The sequence below is a fragment of the Salvelinus alpinus genome, chromosome 28, assembly GCF_045679555.1.
Source record: "Salvelinus alpinus chromosome 28, SLU_Salpinus.1, whole genome shotgun sequence".
Classification (NCBI taxonomy): domain Eukaryota; kingdom Metazoa; phylum Chordata; class Actinopteri; order Salmoniformes; family Salmonidae; genus Salvelinus; species Salvelinus alpinus.
The window spans coordinates 47458657-47473446 of record NC_092113.1 but is presented as its reverse complement, the minus strand read 5'-3'; the positions used below and the strand labels follow the sequence as shown (position 1 = coordinate 47473446).

At 44.5% G+C, this 14790-nt stretch overlaps 1 protein-coding gene across 11 annotated transcripts in view; it reads right to left on the bottom strand.

Moving 5' to 3' along the window:
* Positions 1-369: 369 nt before the first annotated feature.
* The window catches only part of LOC139557951 (transcription factor E3-like), a 55880-nt gene continuing 41459 nt past the window's right edge, over positions 370-14790 (bottom strand). For 9 of the 11 annotated variants that reach the window (XM_071373324.1, XM_071373321.1, XM_071373319.1 and 6 more), the window contains 4 exons: positions 9772-9828; positions 9571-9646; positions 7579-7747; positions 370-6349 (listed from right to left, as the gene is read on the bottom strand). In XM_071373324.1, the coding sequence (XP_071229425.1) occupies positions 5906-6349; positions 7579-7747; positions 9571-9646; positions 9772-9828 (746 nt within the window). In that variant the 3' untranslated portion in view covers positions 370-5905. The remainder of the gene's footprint in view (positions 6350-7578; positions 7748-9570; positions 9647-9771; positions 9829-14790) is intronic. The other 2 variants (XM_071373315.1, XM_071373316.1) reach the window with 1 other exon arrangement.

The following is a 14790-nucleotide window of genomic DNA, read 5'->3' as shown; positions in this document are numbered from 1 at the left end:
CAACCCTGTTCCCCAGTCCCAACCCTGTTCCCCAGTCCCAACCCTGTTCCCCAGTCCCAACCAGCCCCCTGTTCCCCAGTCCCAACCAGCACCCTGTTCCCCAGTCCCAACCCTGTTCCCCAGTCCCAACCCTGTTCCCCAGTCCCAACCAGCCCCCTGTTCCCCAGTCCCAACCCTGTTCCCCAGTCCCAACCCTGTTCCCCAGTCCCAACCCTGTTCCCCAGTCCCAACCCTGTTCCCCAGTCCCAACCCTGTTCCCCAGTCCCAACCCTGTTCCCCATAAGCCTGAAATGCAGAATCTGTTTTGTGCTAACCTTCCTCTCCTTGTATTTTTGTGTCATTCCCAAACATTGTTTTGGCATGATAAGGACAAACAGACTGTATTTCTCCACACACACACACACACACACACACACACACACACACACACACACACACACACACACACACACACACACACACACACACACACACACACACACACACACACACACACACACACACACACACACACACACACACACTCCGAGTCAAATACATTTAAAAGAGTAAAATGAGACACTATATATTTCATTAAAAAAAAACAACGAATTAAGGCCAAAATATAGGCAATGCTTTTACATAATAAAAGATATATAGCTCTAAAATATGTGTTAATAAACGTTGTTTCAGAACATTACGCTATATCGAGTTATGTACAATTTCTATTTGCATACATAAACAAACACAAAACAAACTAGATGTCATTTGCATAAAACAGAACCTAAGCTGTGGTTATTAAACGTCATATGCAGGTCCTGATTGGTCAACAAGCTTATTTGATGTGTATATTTTTTGACAAGCAAAGACCCAAACGGCGTTCCATATTAATGAGACCTGTGTTAATGTTTTATAGCCTAATGCCTGCTACAATAAGTTAGCATTATTAGTTAAAATTATTATGTGACATGCAGTCATATTCAGGTCCTGGCTCCTAGACCCGGCGTTCCATAGAAACCCTGGTTGAGAATGAAACGACGGAACAAATGAACAACGAAACAGCAAGTAAATTAATTAAATAGGTTTCGATTATGTTTTACTGGTAATTGGGACATACGTAAATGCCAACAAAATAACTTTTTGGGTCAGTGTGATGTGTAACCTTTATTTAACTAGGCAAGTCAGTTAAGAACAAATTCTTATTTACAATGACGGCCCGGATGACGCTGGGTCAATTGTGCGCCGCCCTATGGGGACTCCCAATCACGGCCGGATGTGATACAGCCTGGATTTGAACCAGGGACTGTACATCTGACCAACTTGCCTTCTAAATACACCTCTTCTGTCTTCAACCAGGATCTCAGCGATCACTGCCTCATTGCCTGCGTCCGTAATGGGTCTGTAGTCAAATGACCACCCCTCATCACTGTCAAACGCTCCCTAAAACACTTCAGCGTGCAGGCCTTTCTAATTGACCTGGCCCGGGTATCCTGGAAGGATATTGACCTCATCCCATCAGTAGAGGATGCCTGGTTGCTCTTCAAAAGTGCTTTTCTCTCCATCTTAAATAAGCATGCCCCTTTCAAAAAATTTACAACTAAGAACAGATATAACCCTTGGTTCACTCCAGATTTGTCTGCCCTTGACCAACACAAAAACATCCTGTGGCGTCCTGCATTAGCATCGAATAGCCCCCGTGATATGCAACGTTTCAGGGAAGTCAGGAACCAATATACAGAGTCAGTTAGGAAAGCAAAGGCTAGCTTTTTCAAACAGAAATGTGCATCCTGTAGCACAAACTCCAAAAAGTTTCTGGGACACTGTAAAGTCCATGGAGAATAAGAGCACCTCCTCCCAACTGCCCACTGCACTGACGCTAAGAGACACTGTCAACACCGATAAATCTACAATAATCAATAATTTCAATAAGCATTTTTCTACGGCTGGCCATGCTTTCCACCTGGCTATCCCTACCCCGGCCAACATCTCAGCACCCCCTGCAGCAACTTGCCCAAACCCCCCCGTCACCCAAATCCAGACAGCTGATGTTTTGAAAGAGCGGCAAAATCTGGATCCCTACAAATCAGTCGGGCTAGACAATCTGGAGCCTCTCTTTCTAAAATGATCCGCCCGAAATTGTTGCAACCCCTATTACCAGTCTGTTCTTTCGTATCGTCTCAGATCCCCAAATATTGGAAAGCTGCCGCGGTCATCCCCTTCTTCAAAGGAGGTGATACTCTAGACCCAAACTGTTATAGACCTATATCCATCCTGCCCTGCCTTTCTAAAATCTTTGAAAGACAAGTTAATAAACAGATCACCGACCATTTCGAATCCCACCGTACCTTCTCCACTATGCAATCTGGTTTCCGAGCTGGTCATGGGTGCACCTCAGCCACGCTCAAGGTCCGAAACGATATCATAACCGCCATCGATAAAAGACAGTACTGTGCAGCCATCTTCATCGACCTGGCCAACGCTTTCGACTCTGTCAATCACCGTATTCTTATCGGCAGACTCAATAGCCTTGGGTTCTCAAATGACTGCATCGCCTGGTTCACCAACTACTTCTCAGACAGAGTTCAGTGTGTCAAATAGGAGGGCCTGTTGTCTGGACCTCTGGCAGTCTCTATGGGGGTGCCACAGGGTTCAATTCTCGGGCCGGCTCTTTTCTCTGTATATATCAATGATGTCGCTCTTGCTGCTGGTGATTCTCTGATCCACCTCTACGCAGACGACACCATTCTGTATACATCTGGCCCTTAGCTTAGCTTGTTTGATTGCCTTGCGCAGGGAATAGCTACACTGTTTGTATTCGGTCATGTTTCCGGTCACCTTGCCCTGATTAAAAGCAGTGGTTCGCACTTTCAGTTTCGCGCGAATGCTGCCATCAATCCACGGTTTCTGGTTGGAGAATGTTTTAATAGTTGCTGTGGGTACGACATCGCCAATGCACTTTCTAATGAATTCACTCACCGAATCAGCGTATTCGTCAATGATGTTGTTTGACGCAATGCGGAACATATCCCAAATCCACGTGATCGAAGCTACAAGTGGAGACAGATTAGATCACATATCGGTAGGTACAGCTACAACAGGAGACGGATTACAGGTGAATAAAAATGTAATCTACAATTTGTAAAACAACTTGTTTCCTCTACAAAATCAAAGCAGACTCATCGTGTTATGTAGAAGTCGTCAGCACGGCCATGCAGCCAGTGTTCAAACATGTTGTCCTTTGTAGCTCAGTCGGTTGAGCATGGCACTTACAATGCCCGGGTAGTGGGTTCAATGTCTGGGACCACCCATACGTAAAATATATATATACAGAGAGGATAAAAACATCTGCTAAATGCCATATTATTATATATTATACAAGCCTGGATTCCAACCTGAACCCATGGCGAAACCAGTGTTAAGTATCTGTTATAATATGAATGGCAACCAGTCGTCGGTAGCTGAAACAAGCCCTTTGTTATTGTGAGGTGCATCATCTTATATCACATCATCCCTGAAAATAAAATCTGTGGACCCCAGGAAAACTATCTGCTGCTTTGGCAACTGCTTAACGGGGATCCTAATAAATACCAATACCAAATACCTTATATCAAATTTAAAACATCTAGCCTGGTCCCAGATTGGTTTGTGCTGTTTTGCTACTTTACACAGTACAAAACAGACCTGGAACCAGGCTATAGAATGTCAGCCTTAAAATCACAACATAACAGACCCGGCTCTTATTTCCTTATTGTCACGTCCCGTGTAATACAGTACCAGTCAAAAGTTTGGACACAGCAACGCTGTCATCAAGGCAAAGGGTGGCTTACTTTGAAGAATCTCAAATATAAAATATATTTTGATTTCTTTTAACACTTTTTTGGTTACTACGTGATTCCATATGTTTTGATGTCTTCACTAGTATTCTACAATGTAGAAAATAGTAAAAATAAAGAAAAACCCTTGAATGAGTAGGTGTTCTAAAACTGTTGACTGGTAGTGTACCTACATGGGGTATATAAGCACTCATAACACCTCATAGGTGCTTCTAACAGCTACATTACTGCAGTTTACTGACTGACAGTGGGGTTAGGGGTCAATTCCATAGGTGCTTCTAACAGCTAAACTACTGCAGTGTAGTGACTGAGAGTAGGGTTAGGGGTCAATTTCATTTTCAATCTGTAAAATCTAAGAAGAGAATTAAAACAATTGAATTCCTTAATAAAAACTAAAAACATTCTCATTACGTTCTGTTTTTGTTGTTTTTTTCAACCCCTGAACTGCATTGACCCCAGACAGGAACAGGAACAGGGAGTGATAAAGTTCAGGGTTAATCTACTCTTAACTGTCTTGTTGTTGAAGACAATAGAACATTGGGTCTACAAACACAGTAACTGTTTAGTCTACTATATGGCTGGCTGCTCAGACTGGTTCTCCTGTGGGACTCTTTAAAAGCATAACACTCATCTATTCAACATGTCTACCAATGAAAAGTGCTGCACTATGACGTATCCCAAATTGCCACCTATTTCCTATATACTGCACTCCAGTAGTATCCAGTGTAGGGAATAGGGTGCTATTTGGGATACACAGACAGTTAATCTGGCTGTTTCAACACAGAATAATGCCACCCCCTTTTTGTTTTGCAGAGTTACACAAATGCTGAGGTCTCATCATTACATACAAATAATGGTTTTTTAATTTCTTATATTTGTGGCTTTCTGAACTGTTGTTCCATTGGAACTCCCAACTCCAGTTTCTTTATCTATCATATAGACCAGGGATGGGCAACTCCAGTCCTCGGGGGGGGCTGATTAGAGACACAGTCCCAGATAAACCACCCGACTTCAATAATCAACTAATCATTATCGTCAGTTTAGAATGCAATTAGTTTAAATCAGCTTTTGTTTGCTAAGGATGGAGAAAAAAAGCGAGACCCAAATCAGACCCCTGAGGACTGGAGTCCCCACACCTCTAGCTGGCCAATCCCTGGTTGAGAGTGCGTGTCATTCACAGAACTATCCAATTAAAAAAAAAACAGACATAAAAATAGGTTAATGTCTATGTAACGCGTATCACCTACTCTCACGTATTCTGCAATTCATTTGGGATCCTTTTAAGGATTTCTGGAACCTTCCTGCCAGGATTTCTAGAAAACCTGGGGACTAGAATTTTGCAAATCTTAGACTAAACTAAGACCTTTGACCCCGACTCTGTGATTGATGGACGGGGCCATGCATGGTATGTGGAGGCTCCACCCCAGTCCTCTGATAGGCTTAGGGCCTTAAGTCGTGCTCCAGGTGAACTACATTGCAGACTGACTGATCTACAAATAACCTTGTGTCTAGGGTCTAGGAGCTAGGGTGTAGGAGCCAGGGTCTAGGAGCCAGGGTGTAGGAGCCAGGGTCTAGGAGCCAGGATCTAGGAGCCAGGGTCTAGGAGCCAGGGTCTAGGTGCCAGGGTCTAGGTGCCAGGGTCTAGGAGCTAGGGTCTAGGAGCCAGGGTCTAGGAGCTAGGGTCTAGGAGCCAGGGTCTAGGAGCTAGGGTCTAGGAGCTAGGGTCTAGGAGCCAGGGTCTAGGAGCTAGGGTCTAGGAGCTAGGGTCTAGGAGCCATGGTCTAGGAGCTAGGGTCTAGGGAAGGGTCTCCCAAACTCAGTCCTCAGGATCCTAAAGGATGCACGTTTTGGTTTTTGCCCTGGCACTACACAGTGGATTCAAATAATCAATGAACCATAACGCTTTGATCATTTGAATCAGCTGTGTAGTGTTAGGGCACAAACCAAAACGTGCATCCTTTAGGATCTCGAGGAACGAGTTTGGGAAACGCTGGTCTAGGGGTTGGTTTTGGACTCAGCCCAGGCACAGGTCTTCCTCCATGCATGAAGCTGCTCTTGCCTAGCAGTGTAAGGGCTAGGGTCCTTTAACTCAGTCACAAGTCCTCCTCCATGCTGAAGCTGCTCCTGCGGCTGGAGGTCTTGGAGGCTCCTGGGGAGATGGAGGAGAGCAAGGGCTCTCGGGCCCACACCGGGGACATCCCTATCCCCCCATGGTCCATCAAGATGTCCCCAAGACCCATGTCCGGTAGCAGGGAGGAGTGGAAGGCTGCGGCAGACGGGTCGTCCAGCTCAGAGAAGCCCAGAGGAGAAGCCATGTTCATCAGGCCAACCGGCGAGGCCGAGGGGGGTGGAGACAGAAAGGAGGGGGAGGTGGCCTGAAGGACTGGGCCACCACTCAGGGACAGGAGGGTCTTGGAGAGGGCGTCGCCCGTGCTGGGGTCCAGGGATTGTGATAGGCTGAGGTGTGAGGAGGAGGAGCCCTGGGAGGAGGAGGCGGGGGTGGAGAGGCCGTGGAGGCAGGCCTGCATCTCTAGCTCCTGTAGAGAGAAACAACAACGGTCGACACTTCAGTTTAGTTCATGAGACCATTTTTAAAACAATTTGCGTCATGCCTAAGAACAGCCCTTAGCTGTGCATTATTCATGATAATGCATAGATTCTCATGCCTAAATCCTTAATTAATGTACAGTAGAAATAGTAGAGGCCCTAGCGCACTGCCATGGGGGACGCCACGGATTATTGATTTCGCCTGAGACAATTTACTTCTAGCACTTCCAAAGAAACAAGATCATTCCAATATCACACGTAAGTAACTACCAGCCTTCCTTGCAGCATACTGACTGACTACCAGCCTTCCTTTCAGCATACTGATTGACTACCAGCCTTCCATTCAGCATACTGACTGACTACCAGCCTTCCTTGCAGCATACTGATTGACTACCAGCCTTCCTTTCAGCATACTGATTGACTACCAGCCTTCCTTGCAGCATACTGATTGACTACCAGCCTTCCATTCAGCATACTGATTGACTACCAGCCTTCCTTGCGACATACTGATTGACTACCAGCCTTCCTTTCAGCATATTGATTGACTACCAGCCTTCCTTGCAGCATACTGATTGACTACCAGCCTTCCTTTCAGCATACTGATTGACTACCAGCCTTCCTTGCGACATACTGATTGACTACCAGCCTTCCTTGCAGCATACTGATTGACTACCAGCCTTCCTTGCAGCATACTGATTGACTACCAGCCTTCCATTCAGCATACTGATTGACTACCAGCCTTCCTTGCAGCATACTGATTGACTACCAGCCTTCCATTCAGCATACTGATTGACTACCAGCCTTCCTTTCAGCATACTGATTGACTACCAGCCTTCCTTTCAGCATACTGATTGACTACCAGCCTTCCTTGCATCATACTGATTGACTACCAGCCTTCCTTGCGGCATACTGATTGACTACCAGCCTTCCATTCAGCATACTGATTGACTACCAGCCTTCCTTGCAGCATACTGATTGACTATCAGCCTTCCTTGCAGCATACTGATTGACTATCAGCCTTCCTTGCAGCATACTGATTGACTACCAGCCTTCCTTGCGGCATACTGATTGACTACCAGTCTTCCATTCAGCATACTGATTGACTACCAGCCTTCCTTGCAGCATACTGATTGACTACCAGCCTTCCTTGCAGCATACTGATTGACTACCAGCCTTCCTTACAGCATACTGATTGCCTGTTTGACGTTATTTTCCTAACCTGTATGCGTAGCAGTAGGCTGCGGTTGCTGTGCTCCAGTTTCCTCTGTCTGGTCTCCACCTCCTTGGCTCTCTGCTGCTCCTTCTGCAGCCTCCTGATGTAGTCCACAGACGCCTTCAGGATGGTGCCCTTGTTCCAACGCGTCTCCCTGTCTCCGTAGCACGGGGGTCAGTGAGGAGAAAGGAACAGCGAGGTGATTAAATATGAATAGTAGCGGGGGGGGGGGGGGGGGGGGGGGTTTAGGGGAATGGAACAGTGACGTTGCAGTTAACAATTTAAGCATCTATAGGTAATCTATATAGGTTATTTAATCTACAGTCTGTCATGATTGAAAAATCATGCACTTGAGAACAGCAAATGTGTTATCTGCTCTATATCATTTCTGTCCATACTCACAGGTCACTAGATTTGGGTTAGGGTAAATAAGGGTCAGGGTTCATTTCTGTCCATACTCATAGGTCACTAGATTTGGGTTAGGGTAAATAAGGGTCAGGGTTCATTTCTGTCCATACTCACAGGTCACTAGATTTGGGTTAGGGTAACTAAGGGTTAATTTCTGTCCATAGGAACTCACAGGTCACTAGATTTGGGTTAGGGTAACTAAGGGTCAGGGTTCATTTCTGTCCATAGGAACTCACAGGTCACTAGATTTGGGTTAGGGTAACTAAGGGTCAGGGTTCATTTCTGTCCATAGGAACTCACGGGTCACTAGATTTGGGTTAAGGTAACTAAGGGTTAATTTCTGTCCATAGGAACTCACAGGTCACTAGATTTGGGTTAGGGTAACTAAGGGTCAGGGTTCATTTCTGTCCATAGGAACTCACGGGTCACTAGATTTGGGTTAAGGTAACTAAGGGTTAATTTCTGTCCATAGGAACTCACGGGTCACTAGACTTGGGTTAGGGTAACTAAGGGTCAGGGTTCATTTCTGTCTATAGGAACTCACGGGTCACTAGATTTGGGTTAAGGTAACTAAGGGTTAATTTCTGTCCATAGGAACTCACAGGTCACTAGATTTGGGTTAGGGTAACTAAGGGTCAGGGTTCATTTCTGTCTATAGGAACTCACGGGTCACTAGATTTGGGTTAGGGTAACTAAGGGTCAGGGTTCATTTCTGTCCATAGGAACTCACGGGTCACTAGATTTGGGTTAAGGTAACTAAGGGTTAATTTCTGTCCATAGGAACTCACGGGTCACTAGACTTGGGTTAGGGTAACTAAGGGTCAGGGTTCATTTCTGTCTATAGGAACTCACGGGTCACTAGATTTGGGTTAAGGTAACTAAGGGTTAATTTCTGTCCATAGGAACTCACAGGTCACTAGATTTGGGTTAGGGTAACTAAGGTTCAGGGTTCATTTCTGTCCATAGCAACTCACGGGTCACTAGATTTGGGTTAAGGTAACTAAGGGTTAATTTCTGTCCATAGGAACTCACGGGTCACTAGACTTGGGTTAGGGTAACTAAGGGTCAGGGTTCATTTCTGTCTATAGGAACTCACGGGTCACTAGATTTGGGTTAGGGTAACTAAGGGTCAGGGTTCATTTCTGTCCATAGGAACTCACGGGTCACTAGATTTGGGTTAAGGTAACTAAGGGTTAATTTCTGTCCATAGGAACTCACAGGTCACTAGATTTGGGTTAGGGTAACTAAGGGTCAGGGTTCATTTCTGTCTATAGGAACTCACGGGTCACTAGATTTGGGTTAAGGTAACTAAGGGTTAATTTCTGTCCATAGGAACTCACAGGTCACTAGATTTGGGTTAGGGTAACTAAGGGTCAGGGTTCATTTCTGTCCATAGGAACTCACGGGTCACTAGATTTGGGTTAAGGTAACTAAGGGTTAATTTCTGTCCATAGGAACTCACGGGTCACTAGACTTGGGTTAGGGTAACTAAGGGTCAGGGTTCATTTCTGTCTATAGGAACTCACGGGTCACTAGATTTGGGTTAGGGTAACTAAGGGTCAGGGTTCATTTCTGTCCATAGGAACTCACGGGTCACTAGATTTGGGGATGAGAGCCCCCAGTTCCTTGATGCGATCGTTGATGTTGAACCTCCTCCGTCTCTCAACTAGGAAGAACCAATAACATGTCATCATTACCACCAAGGTGCTGTTAAAAAATGTGTTAGACGTAATAAAATACATTTAAAATATAGGCATCCCATTGGCAGTAAATGTATTAATCTATACTCACTCTGGTTATGATTGTCCTTTTTCTGTCGCTCCTTCATCATCGCTTTAGCCTCCACCACTAGAAGAGACATTTAATATTAGGAGTCATGGATGAAGACAGCTTGAAGCATAAATACAAAGAGATATAAAAAATATAAAAATAAAGAATTCATTCATTACTTGATGCATGTTTAGAATGTCTAAAATAACAAAACACACTACAAGTCATAAGATACATAACAGATGGTGCAGTACTGGTGATATTAGATATACTGAGTGTACAAAACATTAGGAACAGCCCCCCCCTTCCCAGATTCACCTGGTCAGTCTATGTCAAATGCCAGTGAAGTTGAAAAAGGCCACATCCAAATGGAGAGAGTGGGGAATCTAATCAATTGGGCTCGTGATTTGAGCAGCGGTCTAAGGCACTGCATCTCAGTGCTAAAGGCGTCACTACAGACACCCTGGTTTGAATCCAGGCTGTGTCACAACCGGCCGTGATCGGGAGTCGCGTAATTGGCCCAGCGTCGTCAGGGTTTGGCCGGGGTAGGCCGTCAAAGTAAATAAGAATTGGTTCTTAACTGACTTGCCTAGTTAAATAAAGGTTAAATAAAAAATACATATTTAAGAGAAATTGCAGAAAGGCAGAGCGGAAGTGGAGAAAGTCAAAGTTGCGCGTCCATTATGATATTCTGAGAGAGCAACTTGGCGTATATAACAAGGCCATTAGAAATGCCAGATGGGCTCATTTTACTAACTTGATCACTAATAATCAGAATAATTAGAGAGTGCTCTTCTCCACCATTGATGCCCTGATAAATCCTACCCCACGCACACCTATGTGAACTTTCCTCCACATACTAAATGTGATGAGTTTGTGTCATATTTCAGAGATAAGATAACCAACATTAGGTTGGGTATCAGTCAAGACGTGATGAGAAGTTTAATGATTTGTGCCCGAGCCTACCACACAAAGGGCACGATGGATTCATATTCCCCTGGTTGACACAGACATGCTCAGGAAAGTGATGTCACAACTTAAGCCTTCTACCTGCCTTCTTGATCCCATCCCCACCACCTTCTTCAAAACAGTTTTTAATTGCATATTTGAAGAAGTGCAAGCTGTTGGTAATCTCTTCTTGTTCACAGGCACTTTCCCCACTGCACTAAACTACTATGGTGAAACCCCTTCTGAAGGATTGTTGCCAATCTCCAACCTTCCACTTTTAAGCAAAATTCTGATTGAATTGATTTTTAAACACATAAATGATTTTTTGAAGAGTCCACCACAGCACAGAGACAGCCTTAGTTAAAGTGGTAAATGGTCTTAGAGCCGACACAGATGCCAAAACAACTCTCTGTCCTTGTACTCTTTAAGTGTGGCATTCGACACTGGTGACCATGATGTCCTTCTGGACAGACTGGAGAGGTGGGTTGGCCTCTCTGGTCCAGTTCTAAATTGGGTTAGAACCTATTTAACCAGGTCAATTGTTTTTTTGTGTGAACATAACTCAGAGAAAATACATACCAGGTGGCGTTCCACAAGGTGCGATTTTGGGTCCGGTACTGTTCAGTTTCTATACATCCGGAAAGAATTCAGACCCTTTGACTTTTTGTTGCGTTACAACCTTATTCTAAAATGTATTAAATTGTTTCCCCCCCCCACTCATCTATCTACACACAATAGCCCATAATGACAAAGCAAAAACATTTTTTACAAATGTTTTTCTAATTTAAAATAATTTAAAATTTTAATTTAAAATACCCAAGGTGCTTTAAATAATATTTAAAGCACCTTGGGCAGCGATTACAACATTGAGTCTTCTTGGGTTTGACGCTACAAGCTTGACACACCTGTATTTGCGGAGTTTCTCCCATTCTTCTCTGCAGATCCTCTCAAGCTCTGTCAGGTTGGATGGGGAGCATCGCTGCACAGCTATTTTCAGGTCCCTCCAGAGATGTTCGATCGGGTTCAACGCCGGGCTTTGGCTGGGCCACTCAAGGACATTCAGAGACTTATCCCGAAGCCACTCCTGCATTGTCTTGGCTGTGTGCTTAGAGTCGTTGTCCTGTTGGAAGGTGAATCTTCGCCCCAGTCTGAGGTCCTGAGTGCTCTAGAGCAGGTTTTCATCAAGGATCTCTCTGTACTTTGCTCCGTTCCTCTTTCCCTCAATCCTGACTAGTCTAACAGTCCCTGCCGCTAAAAAACATCCCCACAGCATGATGCTGCCACCGCCATGCTTCACCATAGGGATGGTGCCAGGTTTCTAGGAAGAGTCTTGGTGGTTCCAAACTTCTTCCATTTAAGAATGATGGAGGCCACTGTATTCTTGGGGACCTTCAATGCTGTGTAAATGTTTTGGTACCCTTCCCCAGATCTGTGCCTCGACACCATCCTGTCTCGGAGCTCTACAGACAATTCCTTCGACCACATGGCTTGGTTTTTGCTCTGACATTCACTGTCAACTGTGGGATCTTATATAGACAGGTGTGTGCCTTTCCAAATCATGTCCAATCAATTGAATTTACCACAGGTGGACTCCAATCAAGTTGTAGAAACATCTCAGAGATGATCAATGGAAACAGGATGCACCTGAGCTCAATTTCGAGTCTCATAGCAAAAGCGTCTGAATACTTATGTAAATAACGTATTCGTTTTTTAAATTTTTAATACATTTGCAAACATTTCTAAAAAACGTTTTTCACTTTGTCATTATGGGTTTTGTGTGTAGATTGATGAAGGAAAACATTAATTGAATAAATTTTAGAATAAGGCTGTAATGAACAAAATGTGGAAAAAGTCAACCAGTCTGAATACTTTCCAAATGCAGCTTTTGGCAACGTTTTCAGAAAGCACAGCACTGATTTTCACTGCTACGCAGGCGATACACAACTTTACATTTCTGTGAGGACAGACGCTGGGAGATGGGAAGCAAGTACAGGGAGTAAACATTTAATGAATAACGGACATGAACCGAAACAAGGACAGCGTCTGGACAAGAGGAAACATAACGGCAATAATGCAGACATGGGGATGAAACTGAGGAGCAGACAGATATAGGGGAGGCAATCAATAAGGCAATAGAGTCCAGGTGAGTCCCATCAAGCGCTGATGCGCGTAAGGATGGTGACAGGTGTGCGTAATGATGGGCCGCCTGGCGCCCTCGAGCGCCAGAGACTGGGAGCAGGAGCAGGCATGACACATGTCTGTGTCACCAGAGGATTTTAGCTCCATGGATAAATTATTAGACTTAAAATAGATTTAGATTTAAAATACTTGGATGGCTCACAACTTCCTCCAGCTAAATGAAGACAACAATGAGGTACTTATTGTTGGAGGAAAAGCACAGAGACAGAATCTGGCCACATATTTTAATTCACGGGCAATAAAGATAAAACACGAGGTAAAACACATATGTGTTATTAGATTCTGAACTCAATTTCAAATCACACATTAGGAATGTGACCAAAATAGCTTTTTACCACCTGAGGAACAATGCCAAGGTTTCTCTCTCAGGCTGATACAGAGAGACTCGTCCTTTTATAACAAGCAGGCTTGACTACTGTAATGCTCTCCTGTCTGGTCTACCCAAGAAAGCCATTGGTCAACTGTAAACCCTACAGAATGCTGCAGGCTACTGACCAAGACCAGACGGACAGAACACATTACACCGGGTTTTAAAGTCTATGCACTGGCAGCTTGTGAGTTTTAGAATTAATTTGAAAGATTCTTCTATTGGTTTTTAAATCGATTGTGCACCCCAATGCATGTCAGACATGCTTTTAAGTTATGTACCCAGTAGGTTCCTCAGGTCCACTGGCCTTTTAACTATCCCAAAGCCTAGGACCAAGAGACATGGAGAGGCAGCCTTTTAAATATCCCAAAGCCTAGGACCAAGAGGCATGGAGAGGCAGCCTTTTAAATATCCCAAAGCCTAGAACCAAGAGACATGGAGAGGCAGCCTTTTAAATATCCCAAAGCCTAGGACCAAGAGGCCTGGAGAGGCAGCCTTTTAAATATCCCAAAGCCTAGGACCAAGAGACATGGAGAGGCAGCCTTTTAACTATCCCAAAGCCTAGGACCAAGAGGCATGGAGAGACAGCCTTATAACTATCCCAAAGCCTAGGACCAAGAGACATGGAGAGGCAGCCTTTTAAATATCCCAAAGCCTAGGACCAAGAGACATGGAGAGGCAGCCTTTTAACTATCCCAAAGCCCAGGACCAAGAGGCATGGAGAGGCAGCCTTTTAAATATCCCAGCCTAGGACCAAGAGGCCTGGAGAGGCAGCCTTTTAAATATCCCAGCCTAGGACCAAGAGACATGGAGAGACAGCCTTTTAACTATCCCAAAGCCTAGGACCAAGAGACATGGAGAGGCAGCCTTTTAACTATCCCAAAGCCTAGGACCAAGAGGCCTGGAGAGGCAGCCTTTTAAATATCCCAAAGCCTAGGACCAAGAGACATGGAGAGACAGCCTTTTAACTATCCCAAAGCCTAGGACCAAGAGGCATGGAGAGACAGCCTTTTAAATATCCCAAAGCCTAGGACCAAGAGACATGGAGAGGCACCCTTTTAAATATCCCAAAGCCTAGGACCAAGAGGCATGGAGAGACAGCCTTTTAAATATCCCAAAGCCTAGGACCAAGAGGCATGGAGAGGCAGCCTTTAGTTACTATGCCCCCAGCTTCTGGAATAGTCTGCCAGAGAACCTGAAGGGGGATGAAACTGTGGACATATTTAAAATAAAACACACCTTTTTAACTTTGTTTTTCCTTTTTTTATCCTCTTAAATATTTCATTTTTTATTTTCATTGTTTTATTTTTTCTGTAAAGCACATTGTCTGAAAGCATTCCATGTCTGAAATGTGCTGTGTAAATAAAGCTTGATTTGATTTGATGTTCCTATTGTTTTGTACACTCAGTCTATATTACCAGAGATGAACTAGAAAGAGGGAATGACTGAGCGGAAAGCGGAGGCAGAGCTTTATATTGAGAAACATGACTATGGCTCTAAGGCTGAGGCAGAGCTTTATATTGAGA